The sequence below is a fragment of the Protomyctophum parallelum genome (genome assembly GCF_964188405.1).
Source record: "Protomyctophum parallelum genome assembly, chromosome: 23".
Taxonomy (NCBI): domain Eukaryota; kingdom Metazoa; phylum Chordata; class Actinopteri; order Myctophiformes; family Myctophidae; genus Protomyctophum; species Protomyctophum parallelum.
In genome coordinates, this window is record NC_139715.1 from 32,536,708 (window position 1) to 32,552,420 (window position 15,713).

A 15,713-nucleotide genomic window follows, 5' to 3' on the forward strand; every position below is an offset into this window, starting at 1 on the left:
ACGCACGCACACACACACACACACACACACACACACACACACACACGTGCAGACATGCATGCATGCATGCACGCACACACACTTGAACTGTTCCAAACACTGATCAAATGAAGGTTACATTGTGGTCAAACCAGATAATGCACCTGCTTTGTAGCACAAAGAGGGAAAAGATAACATATTGATTACACACTACAGAAAGTGAGTCAAGGAATGACATCATAGATAGAGAACAGTATTTAGGCTTTTATGGCATTTTTTGCATTCCTCCCGATGTCAGACCACAAGTTAGTGAAAATGGCTCAGACTTCCATGACGATAAGTTAGTGAAAGTGGCTCAGACTTCATGACCACAAGTTAGTGAAAGTGGCTCAGACTTCATGACCACAAGTTAGTGAAAGTGGCTCAGACTTCCATGACGATAAGTTAGTGAAAGTGGCTCAGACTTCATGACGATAAGTTAGTGAAAGTGGCTCAGACTTCATGACCACAAGTTAGTGAAAGTGGCTCAGACTTCCATGACGATAAGTTAGTGAAAGTGGCTCAGACTTCATGACGATAAGTTAGTGAAAGTGGCTCAGACTTCATGACGATAAGTTAGTGAAAGTGGCTCAGACTTCATGACGATAAGTTAGTGAAAGTGGCTCAGACTTCCATGACGATAAGATGACAGTTATATCCTAAGACTTCCATGACGATAAGATGACAGTTATATCCTAAGACTTCCATGACGATAAGATGACAGTTATATCCTAAGACTTCCATGACGATAAGATGACAGTTATATCCTAAGACTTCCATGACGATAAGTTGACAGTTATATCCTTTAAGACTTCCATGACAATAAGTTGACAGTTATATCCTAAGACTTCCATGACAATAAGTTGACAGTTATATCCTAAGACTTCCATGACAATAAGTTGACAGTTATATCCTTTAAGACTTCCATGACAATAAGTTGACAGTTATATCCTTTAAGACTTCCATGACGATAAGTGGACAGTTATATCCTAAGACTTCCATGACAATAAGTTGACAGTTATATCCTAAGACTTCCATGACAATAAGTTGACAGTTATATCCTAAGACTTCCATGACAATAAGTGGACAGTTATATCCTAAGACTTCCATGACAATAAGTGGACAGTTATATCCTAAGACTTCCATGACAATAAGTGGACAGTTATATCCTAAGACTTCCATGACAATAAGTGGACAGTTATATCCTAAGACTTCCATGACGATAAGTTGACAGTTATATCCTTTAAGACTTCCATGACAATAAGTTGACAGTTATATCCTAAGACTTCCATGACAATAAGTGGACAGTTATATCCTAAGACTTCCATGACAATAAGTTGACAGTTATATCCTAAGACTTCCATGACAATAAGTTGACAGTTATATCCTAAGACTTCCATGACAATAAGTTGACAGTTATATCCTAAGACTTCCATGACAATAAGTTGACAGTTATATCCTAAGACTTCCATGACAATAAGTTGACAGTTATATCCTAAGACTTCCATGACAATAAGTGGACAGTTATATCCTATAAGACTTCCATGACAATAAGTTGACAGTTATATCCTTTAAGACTTCCATGACAATAAGTTGACAGTTATATCCTAAGACTTCCATGACAATAAGTGGACAGTTATATCCTTTAAGACTTCCATGACAATAAGTTGACAGTTATATCCTAAGACTTCCATGACAATAAGTTGACAGTTATATCCTATAAGACTTCCATGACAATAAGTTGACAGTTATATCCTTTAAGACTTCCATGACAATAAGTTGACAGTTATATCCTAAGACTTCCATGACAATAAGTGGACAGTTATATCCTAAGACTTCCATGACAATAAGTTGACAGTTATATAATTTAAGACTTCCATGACAATAAGTTGACAGTTATATCCTAAGACTTCCATGACAATAAGTGGACAGTTATATCCTAAGACTTCCATGACAATAAGTTGACAGTTATATCCTAAGACTTCCATGACAATAAGTGGACAGTTATATCCTAAGACTTCCATGACAATAAGTTGACAGTTATATCCTAAGACTTCCATGACAATAAGTTGACAGTTATATCCTAAGACTTCCATGACAATAAGTTGACAGTTATATCCTAAGACTTCCATGACAATAAGTGGACAGTTATATCCTTTAAGACTTCCATGACAATAAGTTGACAGTTACTTCCATGACAATAAGTTGACAGTTATATCCTAAGACTTCCATGACAATAAGTGGACAGTTATATCCTAAGACTTCCATGACAATAAGTGGACAGTTATATCCTTTAAGACTTCCATGACGATAAGTTGACAGTTATATCCTAAGACTTCCATGACAATAAGTTGACAGTTATATCCTAAGACTTCCATGACAATAAGTTGACAGTTATATCCTAAGACTTCCATGACAATAAGTTGACAGTTATATCCTAAGACTTCCATGACAATAAGTGGACAGTTATATCCTAAGACTTCCATGACAATAAGTTGACAGTTACTTCCATGACAATAAGTTGACAGTTATATCCTAAGACTTCCATGACAATAAGTGGACAGTTATATCCTAAGGCCATAATATGTTCCACCAAAGGCTGATATTTCCTAAGTTGGATGTAAAACATTAAGGGCTGTATTTAGCGTGTCTTAAGTACCAGGTCTTATTCCCTAACTTGAGTAAACTAAAGACCTGGAGGTGTGATCAATGCTCTTTGGCCACTCAGAATAGCCAAATGGCATTGATCACGCCTCCAGGTCTTTAGTTTACTCAAGTTAGGGAATAAGACCTGGTACTTAAGACACGCTAAATACAGCCCTAAAGTGTCTTTAAGCGTGTTTCAATAACGCTGTTTCTATTTTCATCAGTGAACACAATTTTAACAATGTTAGCAGATTCTATCTTGAGAGACTATTCATTTTACGGTACAAGGCCACAATGCTTATAAATGACAGATCTACAAGTTAACAAGGTGTCACATCAGAACTCGCTCATAGCATGTAGATCTGCCCCCTCCCACATCGTCGATCTCTGTCAAAAAACAAATCACTTCCATTCTTTGTTCTGTTCTGCGTTCTTTACAATAATCTTGCATGTACAGTACGTACAGTAGATGTTTAGCCCATTCTGACCTGAGATCAGATTCATACGAGGTTTCCACTGGACACACACTGGGTCTGATTAACCCATTCTGACCTGAGATCAGATTCTAAAAATGTCAGTCGTTCTTCGATTTTTCAAAAATAGCAGACCTACAAGCTCATAGCGCGCCACTCGGTGGCGCGCTATGAGCTTGTAGATCTGCTATTTGTCAATAGCTAAAGCATAACATGATGCTGACACCAAAATGGGTTCCCGTTCAGAATGGGTTAGTTATCTTTAGGACGTGTGCACTCTGAACCATCCCGTTGCTGTAAAGATATATTATTATAATATCAGCACGGATTAGATAACATTATGTCATACATGATGACACCACTATAATGTACGTCTGCAGCCTGTAGTTAAAGCTCTGTGTGAACATCTAGTAAAATGTACTCATTGAAGGGGTATTTCTCTGTGTAAACATGTAGTAAAATGTACTCATTGAAGGGGTATTTCTCTGTGTACACATGTAGTAAAATGTACTCATTGAAGGGGTATTTCTCTGTGTGAACATGTAGTAAAATGTACTCATCGAAGGGGTATTTCTTTCTCAGGTGAATTACAGGAACCACATCTCCATCAACCTGGCCACGGCCCACCCTCACTACGACGACGAGGGGAACACCTACAACATGGGCACCGCCATCATGGGCCTGGGCCGGCCCAAATACGTCATCTTCAAGGTCCCCAAAGACGCCACGGGTAGGAGAACATACATCACTCAACACGCAACACAACTGTCTACCACGGGTAGGAGAACATACAACACGCAACACGCTACGCAACTGTCTACCACGGGTAGGAGAACATACAACACGCAACACAACCTTCTACCACGGGTAGGAGAACATACAACACGCAACACACTACACAACTTTCTCCCACGGGTAGGAGAACATACAACACGCAACACGCTACACAACTTTATACCACGGGTAGGAGAACATACACCACTCAACACGCAACACAACTGTCTACCACGGGTAGGAGAACATACACCACTCAACACGCAACACAACTGTCTACCACGGGTAGGAGAACATACACCACTCAACACGCAACACAACTTTCTTTCGCTTCCGATCCGATACCTCGTTTTCTGTGTTAGCCGATACCGAATACCGATACCAGTATCTAGCTATATATCTGGTGTTGTGTTTATAGCAGACTCCTCACTCAAATGTGCACTTTTGGGCAGTTTGGGCAACTCCAAAGCAAACTCCACATGCCCCAATATTTTATTTACCTTCCATAGTGTCAACCCCTTACCCCCTGTGTCGGATCTGTGGTTAGACTGGCATAGTGTCAACCCCTTACTCCTGTGTGGGATCACTGGTTAGACTGGCATAGTGTCAACTCCTTACCCCTGTGTGGGATCAGTGGTTAGACTGGCATAGTGTCGACCCCTTACCCCTGTGTGGGATCAGTGGTTAGACTGGCATAGTGTCAACCCCTTACCCCTGTGTGTGATCTGTGGTTAGACTGGCATAGTGTCAACTCCTTACCCCTGTGTGGGATCTGTGGTTAGACTGGCATAGTGTCGACCCCTTACCCCTGTGTGGGTTCGCTGGTTAGACTGGCATATTTGCAGATACCGATATGACCTGATATGACAAATATGGCCGATCCGATACTTTTCCCGATACCGATACAGTATCGGGACATCTCTAATTATAATCTTATTTGGATCATAAAACCCAATTTCTGAATGTCAGTCTCCAGGTGCAGACGGTGTGCTCCATTCCCATGCGCTCCGTGCTTTACCCTTTACCCTATTCCAGACAAGGAGCGGGGCAAACTGGCGCTGCGCAAGGTGCAGACGGTGTGCTCCATTCCCATTGCGCTCCGTGCTTTACCCTTTACCCTGTATTCCAGACAAGGAGCGGGGCAAACTGGCGCTGCGCAAGGTGCAGACGGTGTGCTCCATTCCCATGCGCTCCGTGCTTTACCCTTTACCCTCTTCCAGACAAGGAGCGGGGCAAACTGGCGCTGCGCAAGGTGCAGACGGTGTGCTCCATTCCCATGCGCTCCGTGCTCTACCCCAGCTACTACCACAGCTTCGGCATGACGGAGAACTACGTGGTCTTCGTGGAGCAGCCCTTCAAGATGGACGTGCTGCGTCTGGCCACGGCGTACTTCAGAGGAGTCAACTGGGGCAGCTGTCTGGCGTACGACAAGCAGGACGTCGTGAGTGCCTTCATTCTTCTTCTTTTCTTTTCATTCTTCTTCTTTTTAATCATGCGCATACCCTCTATTCAGTGGTTGAAAGCTAAATGCCAAATGTCTGTCCTCTGTCTGTCTGTCCGTCCTCCAGACATATTTCCACCTGATGAACAAGAAGACGGGCAAGGCCGTGTCCACCTGTTACCAAGGCGACGCTCTGGTGGTGTTCCACCACGTCAACGCCTACGAGGACGACGGCCATGTTGTCTTCGACATGATCACCTACAAGGACAGCAACCTGTACGACATGTTTTATTTAAAGGTTAGTAACCGTATAGCAACCTGCACGACATGTTTTATATAGAGTTAGTAATAGTAACCTATATACTGTACGTCTTATATAGAGGTTACTTGGTATGGACCCAAATGGGTCCTATTGGCTTCCATTTGAACACTCTGAGTGACTGTAATGATTTATAGTTGTAGCTAATTGGGCTAATTATGTGTTTTCTACATTGCACTCATTCTCTCCCAGTCTTGAGTCACCTCTTAGACCGCAGCGCTTGACCTAGCGCTTGACCTAGCGAGCGCAGAGATGGGCAAAATACATTGAAAATGTATTTTGATACAAAATACAAATACTGGGTCAAAAAATGTATCTAAATACAAAATACAAAATACATCTTCCATCCCAGCAAAATACAAATTACAAAATACAGAAAAAGTATTTCAAATACGTATTTCAAATACATGTATTTCAAATACTGCCCATCTCTGAGCGAGCGTGTGTCCCAGTGTCACATGCAAAGGCTAAAATATGTCATTTAGACATAGCCTTCTATAGTGTATAACTGTATATAGTTGTAGTTTAATTGTACTGATATTCTATTGTTTGACGGATGTTAGGTTCTTACCTTACTTATGATCCTTGATTGTTTCTATGCGTTTGATGTATTACCTTGTGTTGTTCTTGCTTACTGTATTACCATGTGTTGTTCTTGCTTACTGTATTACCATGTGTTGTTGTTCTTGCTTACTGTATTACCATGTGTTGTTGTTCTTGCTTACTGTAAATGCTCTGGATTAACCCATTCTGAACGGGAACCCATTTTGGTGTTAGCATCATGTTGTGCTTTAGCTATTGAAAAATAGCAGATCTACAAGCTCATAGCGCGCCACCGAGTGGCGCGCTACGAGCCTGTAGGTCTGCTATTTTTGAAAAATCGAAGAACGACTGACATTTTTAGAATCTGATCTCAGGTCAGAATGGGTTAATCAGACCAGTGTGTGTCCAGTGGAAACCTCATATGAATCTGATCTCAGGTCAGAATTGGTTAAGAGCCTCTGCTAAATGCCCGAATTATACAGAACATGAAACAGAACGCAGACGACTGGGTTGAAAGCAGCAAGAGCTTCTCTCCTCCCGTCGTCCAGAGATTTGTACTGCCTGTCAATGTAGACCAGGTGAGACGCACGCACACACACACACACACACACACACACACACACACGTGTGCACACACACACACACACACACACACACACACACACACACACACACACACACACACGTGGGCGACTGTGGCTCAGGAGGTAGAGCAGGTCGTCCAATGATCCATTTTTTTATGTTATTGTTGTTTTCCAGGACAGTCCCCAGGGCACCAACCTGGTGACGCTGACAGACACCACCGCCCAGGCCGTCCTGCAGAAGAATGGCTCTGTCTACTGTACTCCTGATACAGTCTTTAATGGTACGATATAGTCTACTGTACTCCTGATACAGTCTTTAATGGTACGATACAGTCTACTGTACTCCTGATACAGTCTTTAATGGTACGATACAGTCTACTGTACTCCTGATACAGTCTTTAATGGTACGATACAGTCTACTGTACTCCTGATACAGTCTTTAATGGTACGATGATATTAAAATATATAGTCTACTGTACTCCTGATACAGTCTTTAATGGTACGATGATATTAAAATATAATGTGTACTGTACTCCTGATGATCTATTTACAGGTTATTCAATATATTAAATATAATATAATTAGTGCTGTAAAATACTTTATACATTATTTATGTTTTGGACCAATAGGGTTGGAGATGATATAACTAACATTATTTATGTTTTGGACCAATAGGGTTGGAGATGATATAACTAACATTATATCATATGTTTTGGACCAATAGGGCTGGAGATGATATAACTAACATTATATCATATGTTTTGGACCAATAGGGCTGGAGATGATATAACTAACATTATATCATATGTTTTGGACCAATAGGGCTGGAGATGATATAACTAACATTATATCCTATGTTTTGGACCAATAGGGTTGGAGATGATATAACTAACATTATATCATATGTTTTGGACCAATAGGGTTGGAGATGATATAACTATAACATTATATCCTATGTTTTGGACCAATAGGGTTGGAGATGATATAACTAACATTATATCATATGTTTTGGACCAATAGGGCTGGAGATGATATAACTAACATTATATCATATGTTTTGGACCAATAGGGCTGGAGATGATATAACTAACATTATATCCTATGTTTTGGACCAATAGGGTTGGAGATGATATAACTAACATTATATCATATGTTTTGGACCAATAGGGTTGGAGATGATATAGCTAACATTATATCCTATGTTTTGGACCAATAGGGTTGGAGATGATATAACTAACAGTATATCATATGTTTTGGACCAATAGGGTTGGAGATGATATAACTAACATTATATCATATGTTTTGGACCAATAGGGCTGGAGATGCCGGGCATCAACTATAAGTTCAATGGTAAAAAGTATCGTTACTTCTATGGATCCCGAGTGGAGTGGTCTCCTAACCCGAACAAGGTAATATACTAATATATAATGTAACAGTAAAATTATGAAACGGGGAGGGGGAGCACCGCGGGCCCTAATGGGTCCATTTGTACACTTTACAATATATATGGGGGTCCAAGAGATAGAAACGCCACAAACTGGGGGTCCTTGAAGTTAAACTGGTTGAGAATCACTGCTAGAGCCGTAAAAATCTTCTCTTATGGGGGTCCCTGGCATATATTTTCAAATGGGGGTCCGCAGGGATAATTATTAATTAGTGTCAATTCGGGGGTCCTTGACATGAAAAAGTTCGGGAACCACTGCATTAAAACATTGTAACTCTGTCTGTCTGCACTGTCAATTTACAATGTAGGCATTTATCAGACGCTCTTGATCCAGAGCGACTTACATTAAGCAAAAACAAAAGAATGTCATACATCACATATATATATTAAAAAGTAGTTATCATGAATCATGTATAAACTAACAACGTAACAGTGGAGTATCTATGTTAACTATACATACTATACTATATTATATATTATACAATATACATGTGTACTATAATAAAGTGCTATGACTACATAAAATGCAATTCTAGTGCAGTCTGCGTAACGTCTGTCTGTCTGTCTGTCTGTCTGTCTGTCTGTCTGTCTGTCTGTCTGTCTGTCTGTCTGTCTGTCTGTCTGTCTGTCTGTCTGTCTGTCTGTCTGTCTGTCTGTCTGTCTGTCTGTCTTGTCTGCCTGCCTGTCTGTCTGTCCAGCTAGCTAAGGTGGACATAGTGACGAGGGATCACAAGGAGTGGACGGCAGAGAACTGTTTCCCGTCAGAGCCGGTGTTCGTGGCCACGCCCGGAGCCGTGGAGGAAGACGACGGTAAGGAGGGGAAGCCCCGCCCCGTACGCGGGCGAGGTCGACACCGTGGCCCCTTTTTCCACCAAAAGAACCAGTGTTGTTTTTGGCAGCAAATTTCTATTTTAGTTTTAGTCATATAGTCCCTTGAATAGTTTTCACTTAGTTTTAGTCACATTTTAGTCACCTGGAATGTGTTGGTGTTAGTCTAGTTTAAGTCGACTAAATGTCATCCGATTTTAGTCGACTAAATCTACAGTTGATGCCCAGGCCGTAGCGTAACGGTCTGGGCACCGGACTGGTGATCCAGTCGCGGTGTGCCGCGGGTTCGACTCCCGAACCCGACACGGCCTTTACCGCATGTCATCCCCCCATCTCTCTCCCGTTTCCTGTCAGCCTACTATCTGTCCCTTAAAAAATCAATAAAAGGCGTAAGCCGCAAAAAAATATCTTAAAAAAAAGAAAAAAAATCTACAGTTGATTTAGTCGACTAAAATGTGTTTTGACAAGCCTTGATGTCGTTGTAATGACATATTTTACACTTTGGTTGCATGCTGAAAATAGCGCTGCGACGCGTTGTGAGATTGTATATCTGCTATTTTAAAACTGGATCTCTTGTCCAATAGTCCCTTACTAACATTTCAGTCTAGTTTTTATTTGTTGACGAAATTGTCAGTATATTTAGTCTTAGTTTTAGTCGTCATAGATTCGTTTTTATTTAGTTTTAGTCAGTGAAAAAAGGTAGTCGACGAACATTTTTCGTCTTGACGAAAACAACACTGCCTCAAATGATAACAGTTTGGATCTCATCTGGTCACCCGTGTGATCCTGTCCTCAAATGATAACAGTTTGGTTCTGGTCACCCTTATAGGTGTGATCCTGTCCTCAAATGATAACAGTTTGGTTCTGGTCACCCTTATAGGTGTGATCCTGTCGTCCGTCATCTCCCCCGACCCGGACATCGCCCCCTACCTGCTGGTTCTGAACGCCAAGACGATGGAGGAGGTGGCTCGGGCCTCCGTGGACGTCACGGTCCACATGGACCTGCACGGCATGTTCATCCCCTCATCATCACCCCCCATGTAACGCCTCCCACAGCCTGTAGGGGGAGGCAGAGCTGCTTAACGGAGCTTAACCTGCACTCCCCTCAGGGAACCATGAGAGGTGCCTGGACCTATGGAGGGCTAGAAAGCTACCATATTATCTATCTATATATATATATATATATATATATATATATATATGAACAAATGGAATAATAAATAAATGCAAAAACAAATAATTTGCCCAGAATGGAACAGAGTCTTCATTAACCCATTCTGTGCGGGAACCCATTTTGGTGTTATAGCGTCATGTTACGCTTTAGCTATTGAAAAATAGCAGATCTACAAGCTCGTATCGCGCCACCGAGTGGCGCGATACGAGCTTGTAGGTCTGCTATTTTTGAAAAATCGAAGAACGACTGACATTTTTAGATTCTGATCTCAGGTCAGAATGGGTTAATCTGACCAGTGTGTGTCCAGTGGAAACCTCGTATGAATCTGATCTCAGGTCAGAATGGGATAAGGAAGCTGGCCTTTTCTTTTTTTTTGCATCAGGTGCAGCTGGCCAAAACAGCAAAACAATAATCTCTCCTAAACTCAGGACAGGCCTAACCTGACTCTGCCAGAAGGGGGCGGTATTGGGTAAAGGCCAGGCCAGCCACAGTCAATTTCAATTCAATTCAGGCAGTGTTGCTGCAGCACAACTACATTGTGTGTCTTATGTTGATGGGGGGAAGAAGTTAATAATATAAATAACATCAGATGGGTCATTTCTCATGTACCATCTGTAAAGGCCCCGAAAATGTCCCCCGAGGGCCCCCAAAATGTCCCCCGAAGGCCCCCAAAATGTCCCCCGAGGACCCCAAAATGTCCCCCGAAGGCCCCCCAAAATGTCCCCCAAGGGCCCCCAAAATGTCCCCCAAGGGCCCCCAAAATGTCCCCCAAGGGCCCCCAAAATGTTGGCGCTCACGCGGTGTGCATGGCCTGCCAGGGCGTAGAACACCCGGGCTGATTTGGAGTTCCACTCCGGGCCTGCTCCTGCATTGTGTGCAAAAAGTAGAGAAAAAGTGTGACAGTGGGTTTAAAAAATATTTAACCGGTGAAAAGTATTAGCAAGACCTTATGGGACTAAATGATAACTATATTGGATGGAATGAATTGTGAGCACTATAAACTTGGTTTGTGACAAAATCGTGTAAAATTGATATACATTCCTCTCGTGTGTGTGTGTGTGTGTGTGTGTGTGTGTGTGTGTGTGTGTGTGTGTGTGTGTGTGTGTGTGTGTGTGTGTGTGTGTGCGCGCGTGTGTAATTCACTTTACAATATCAATCTGTCTGAGTGTGAAACATAACTGTGATGTGTGAGCGTATATTGTATAAAGAAGATATGATACACGCTGCGCAACATTTCAGATTATTTTATTAAAACTGGACATTCTAACATCAACATTCAGCACCTATAGTCGCTTTCTGTCTGTCTTTCTTTGTCTGTCTTTCACATGTTGTTTTGGTTTACCACAACTCTCTCTCTCTCTCTCTCTCTCTCTCTCTCTCTCTCTCTCTCTCTCTCTCTCTCTCTCTCTCTCTCTCTCTCTCTCCCTCCCTCATAATCCAGTGTAATCCAGTTGAATGTGTTAATTTAATCTTTAATGCAGTATCTTTTTAATACCAGTCTACTTTCCCACTATACCAGTATGAACACCTCTGTAAATAAATACTATAAAACAAACGCACCCTCGGCTCCCACAAAAGGAAGAAGAAACAACAAAAACAAGGTGATTATGTCCAGTGATATAAAAATGATTGATAAAAACAGTCAAATATGTATTTACATTAAAACTATCCAGTAAGGAAATAAAACATTGTGTCAGAGTCAGTGAATGTAACTTGTTACTTTTAACACTTTTTCCTCTTTTTTTTTTCTTTAGGCTAGTACAATCTTTATTAATACTAAAAGATGATACAGTAACTCATAAGGCTATGCTTGTACAAGTACATTTAATGTTGTAGTATAGCAGTACTAGTTATCGTAGTAATTAACCCATTCTGAACGGGAACCCATTTTGGTGTTAGCATCATGTTATGCTTTAAGCTATTGAAAAATAGCAGACCTACAAGCGAGTGGCGCGCTACGAGCTTGTAGGTCTGCTATTTTTGAAAAATCGAAGAACGACTGACATTTTTAGAATCTGATCTCAGGTCAGAATGGGTTAATCAGACCAGTGTGTGTCCAGTGGAAACCTCGTATGAATCTGATCTCAGGTCAGAATGGGTTAGAATACATGTTATGTATATTTGAACCACTTAAAGCGGAACAATATAAGCCAATCGACAAGCTCACAATACATCGCCAAGTGATGCATGGTGAGCTAGTTTTCAAACATTTTCAAACAGATTAACAGTTATTTTAATTGTTTAACCTTTTCTTTACAGTGTGTGTCTGAATATCGTTGTCAGGCAGAAACCTCTTTATCTGCATATTTTTATTTTTTAACTTCTTGTGATTTCGTCCCCCCCTAAATGAATGGCTACTTAAAGGACCACTTCACCACTTTTCAACCTATCTTCATATAATAGGTCCTCACTAATAATCATGATAAAATGGCACAATTTTCTACTCAGTCTGTGTATTATATGAGGGCTGTGGGCAGTTCAGAAATCATCGTTATGCAGAATCCTTTTTAACAAGATTTATTTTTACAAAATGTTCTAGATTTTTATTATCGTGAGATAACGAAACAACGGTGGCTTCCATTTTTCCATTTTTTCAGCAATATAAAGCCTGCAGTTTAGCTTGCGTTCCCCATCGATGTCACTGCAGGTGGACGGGTTTCTGAACTGTCCACAGCCCTCCTATGAGTAGAAAATAACTGTTCCCTTTTATCATGATTATATTAGTGAGGACCAATTATATGAAGATAGGTTGAAAAGTGGTGAAGTGGTCCTTTAAATCACACTAAAGGCTACAGCGTTTCTCTGGTCTCTCTATACGGTAACATTACACGACTCCCAGTGTCGATTACCTTATTATTATTAAAATAGCTGATCTACAAGCTCTCAACGTGTCGCAGCGCGACGCGTTGAGAGCTTGTAGATCTGCTATGTTTGCTATTTTTGTCCAAAAGTGCTCCTCTTACGGGACTTCAGCCCCGGCCTCTCTAACACAATCTCTGCACGTGCCTGGCGAAATAGCGCCCCCTAGCCGCACGTGCCTGCATGGGCACTGTAATGTCGACAAATAATATTACAAAGCATCTCGCCGACGTCGTTTTTTAATCAATAATCTCAAAATGGCCGATGGAGCGCGCGCGCAGACACAGAAACTCAACGGGGAGGATTTATGCGATGTACGTCAATTGGCTCAGGAGGCAGAGAGTGGAATAAGGTTCCCGGTTGGATCCCGCGGCCGGGGCTCCCCCTGAGTTCGTTTCCAAGTGTCCTTGAGCAAGACTCTGAACGCCCAATCGCTCCTGTTGAGCAGGTTGATTGCATGGTTTCTGTCAGTGTGAATGTTGTGCATGGCTGAATGAATGTAAATCGCTTGGCTTTAAATAGATGCTAAATTAACGCAACCATTTACTATTTTGATGGCACGCCTGCCTTGTTTTATATTGTCTTTTACTGCTGTGTCGACCTTTTTTTTAAATCCACATGCAATGATTAAAAATTGTTTTATTTTATGTTTTTTTTCCTGCCCTGGCATTTTTGGCCTTTGTGATTTATACCACATCCGTCCATCTTCAACCGCTTATCCGTAGTCGAGTCGCGGGGGCAAGATTTACAACACCAAAAGCTAAAAGGCCAGGGCTGCATGGTCAAGACACGGGGGGGGGGGGGGGGGGGGGACACCCGGAATGGTTGAAACGACTCTGCTATTATGATTGGCTGAGACAGAGGGGGAAAGGAAGCGCTCGTTGTGCTTAACGTTAAATTAAAACACTCCTTCCACCGCGGTTCGCCCAATCGGAACGTGGGCTTGTCTATACAGGTACGGCCATTGGCTGCTCGCTATACTCGGGCCTATAGACAACTCCTCACCACTGTATACAACCTGACAACTCCTCACCACGATATACAACCTGACAACTCCTCACCGCGGTATACGACCTGGGAGCGATGTAAGATGTAGGAAATGACACATTCGAAGGTTTCAATTGTCCAGCGATTTAGGGCCGGTGTCCACCAAACGTTCATTCCTGACTCTGAGCACAGCAAACTGTTTTACAATGTGAGCACCGCGTTGTAGGAAATAGGCGCTGAGCGCCTATATTTTGCGCTTGCATGTTTATCTTGGATAAAAGACTCTGATGGACACATCACGGCCTTACAGTGGTTTAGGGCCTGGTCTCTGCATGGACCCCTATAGCTCAGCGGTTCTGTGGTCTCTGCATGGACCCCTATAGCTCAGTGTTTCTCAAACATGATCAAGTCGAGGACCCCCAAGTTCATATCAGTTTGGCCGCGGACCCCTGTCTGGAAAGACTTTGTGCCAGGGACCTCCAATGAGGAGACTCGTGTTGCTGCGTTTTTTATTATTATACAAGTTTTCAGAATGTTTCAAGATTTTCCCCCAAACGTCTTGAAAACAGCCAATCGATCAACAAGCTTAGAGTGTTTAAAGGTTTCATGACATTCATTTTCATTTGTTTTCTTTTTCGTTTTTTCTTTTATGTTTTATAACCTCAATTACACCCAAAAACATGATCTTTGAACATTCAGATTTTCTGTGGTCTGGAGTTTTCTCTGGGGTTTGGAAGGCTTTTGAGCGGCAATGAAAAACAGTGACATCTGCTGGCCAATCCCATTGACATACCGGTATATGGGTTCTGCAGGCTGTGACATCACAAACAGCAGAAAAGTCAGAGCACTTGTTTGAGTCAGAAAACCCCAGACCAGAAAATTGAGCTCAGAAAACTTTTTTTTTTTTTTTTACAAAAACTTATTTTTTAATGTCCCTTTAAACTGTTCCTCGTTTTTCTAGGGACCCTCAAGGACCCCTGGGGGTCCCTCTTTGAGAACCACTGCCCCATAGCTGATAGAGGGGGGGGGGGGGGGGGGGTCAGGCCAAGGCCGACCCCGGCGACACAAGGAAAACCTCGCCAAAGTCCTCTTCACCCTCTTCCTCCTCCTCCTCGCTGTCCCGTTCCAAGATGGCCGCCATGGGGAACCCCCCGCGCAGGCGGCAGCGCCAGGCAAAGCGCCGGCCGGCCGAGGAGCAGGGCGGAGTCAGGGAGCGAGGGGGGGGAGTGGCGGCCACCGGGGGGGTGCGAGGAGGAGGGGCGTAGGGAGGGGGAGGGGCGTAAGTGGCGAAGGACAGCGAGGACGAGAGGAGCGTGACCAGGCGGCGGTGATCGGTGACTCGTAGAGTCGGCGGGGGTTCATCCGCCGTGACGCACGGGTTCCGAGGGTCCCGATCGGTCGTGTCGCACGCCGCCGGCGTCCGGCTCACACGCCCGCCGTCCGTACGGAGGTGGAGCGTGACCACGGGGTCGAGGTCGGGGGGTCCGGAGGAGGAGGAGGGGTCGGGGGTCGGGCGGCGGGCGGAGCCGCAGCGCAGCAGCTCCACGGCGGAGACGCGGGCCGACGCGTCGCAGCGAGAGCCTTTCCTCAGCAGCAGAGCCTTGAAGCGCTCGCTGCTGCTGC

The 15,713-nt window shown here is 43.0% G+C and overlaps 1 protein-coding gene across 1 annotated transcript in view; it reads left to right on the forward strand.

Moving 5' to 3' along the window:
* The window catches only part of bco1l (beta-carotene oxygenase 1, like), a gene marked incomplete at its 3' end in the record, with an annotated part of 14,902 nt that extends 4,788 nt beyond the window's left edge, over positions 1 to 10,114 (forward strand). The window contains exons 5-12 of the mRNA XM_083758499.1: positions 3,720 to 3,867; positions 5,132 to 5,352; positions 5,480 to 5,650; positions 6,697 to 6,792; positions 6,974 to 7,079; positions 8,113 to 8,207; positions 8,941 to 9,052; positions 9,951 to 10,114. Of these exons, the coding sequence (XP_083614625.1) occupies positions 3,720 to 3,867; positions 5,132 to 5,352; positions 5,480 to 5,650; positions 6,697 to 6,792; positions 6,974 to 7,079; positions 8,113 to 8,207; positions 8,941 to 9,052; positions 9,951 to 10,114 (1,113 nt within the window). The remainder of the gene's footprint in view (positions 1 to 3,719; positions 3,868 to 5,131; positions 5,353 to 5,479; positions 5,651 to 6,696; positions 6,793 to 6,973; positions 7,080 to 8,112; positions 8,208 to 8,940; positions 9,053 to 9,950) is intronic.
* Positions 10,115 to 15,713: the final 5,599 nt, after the last annotated feature.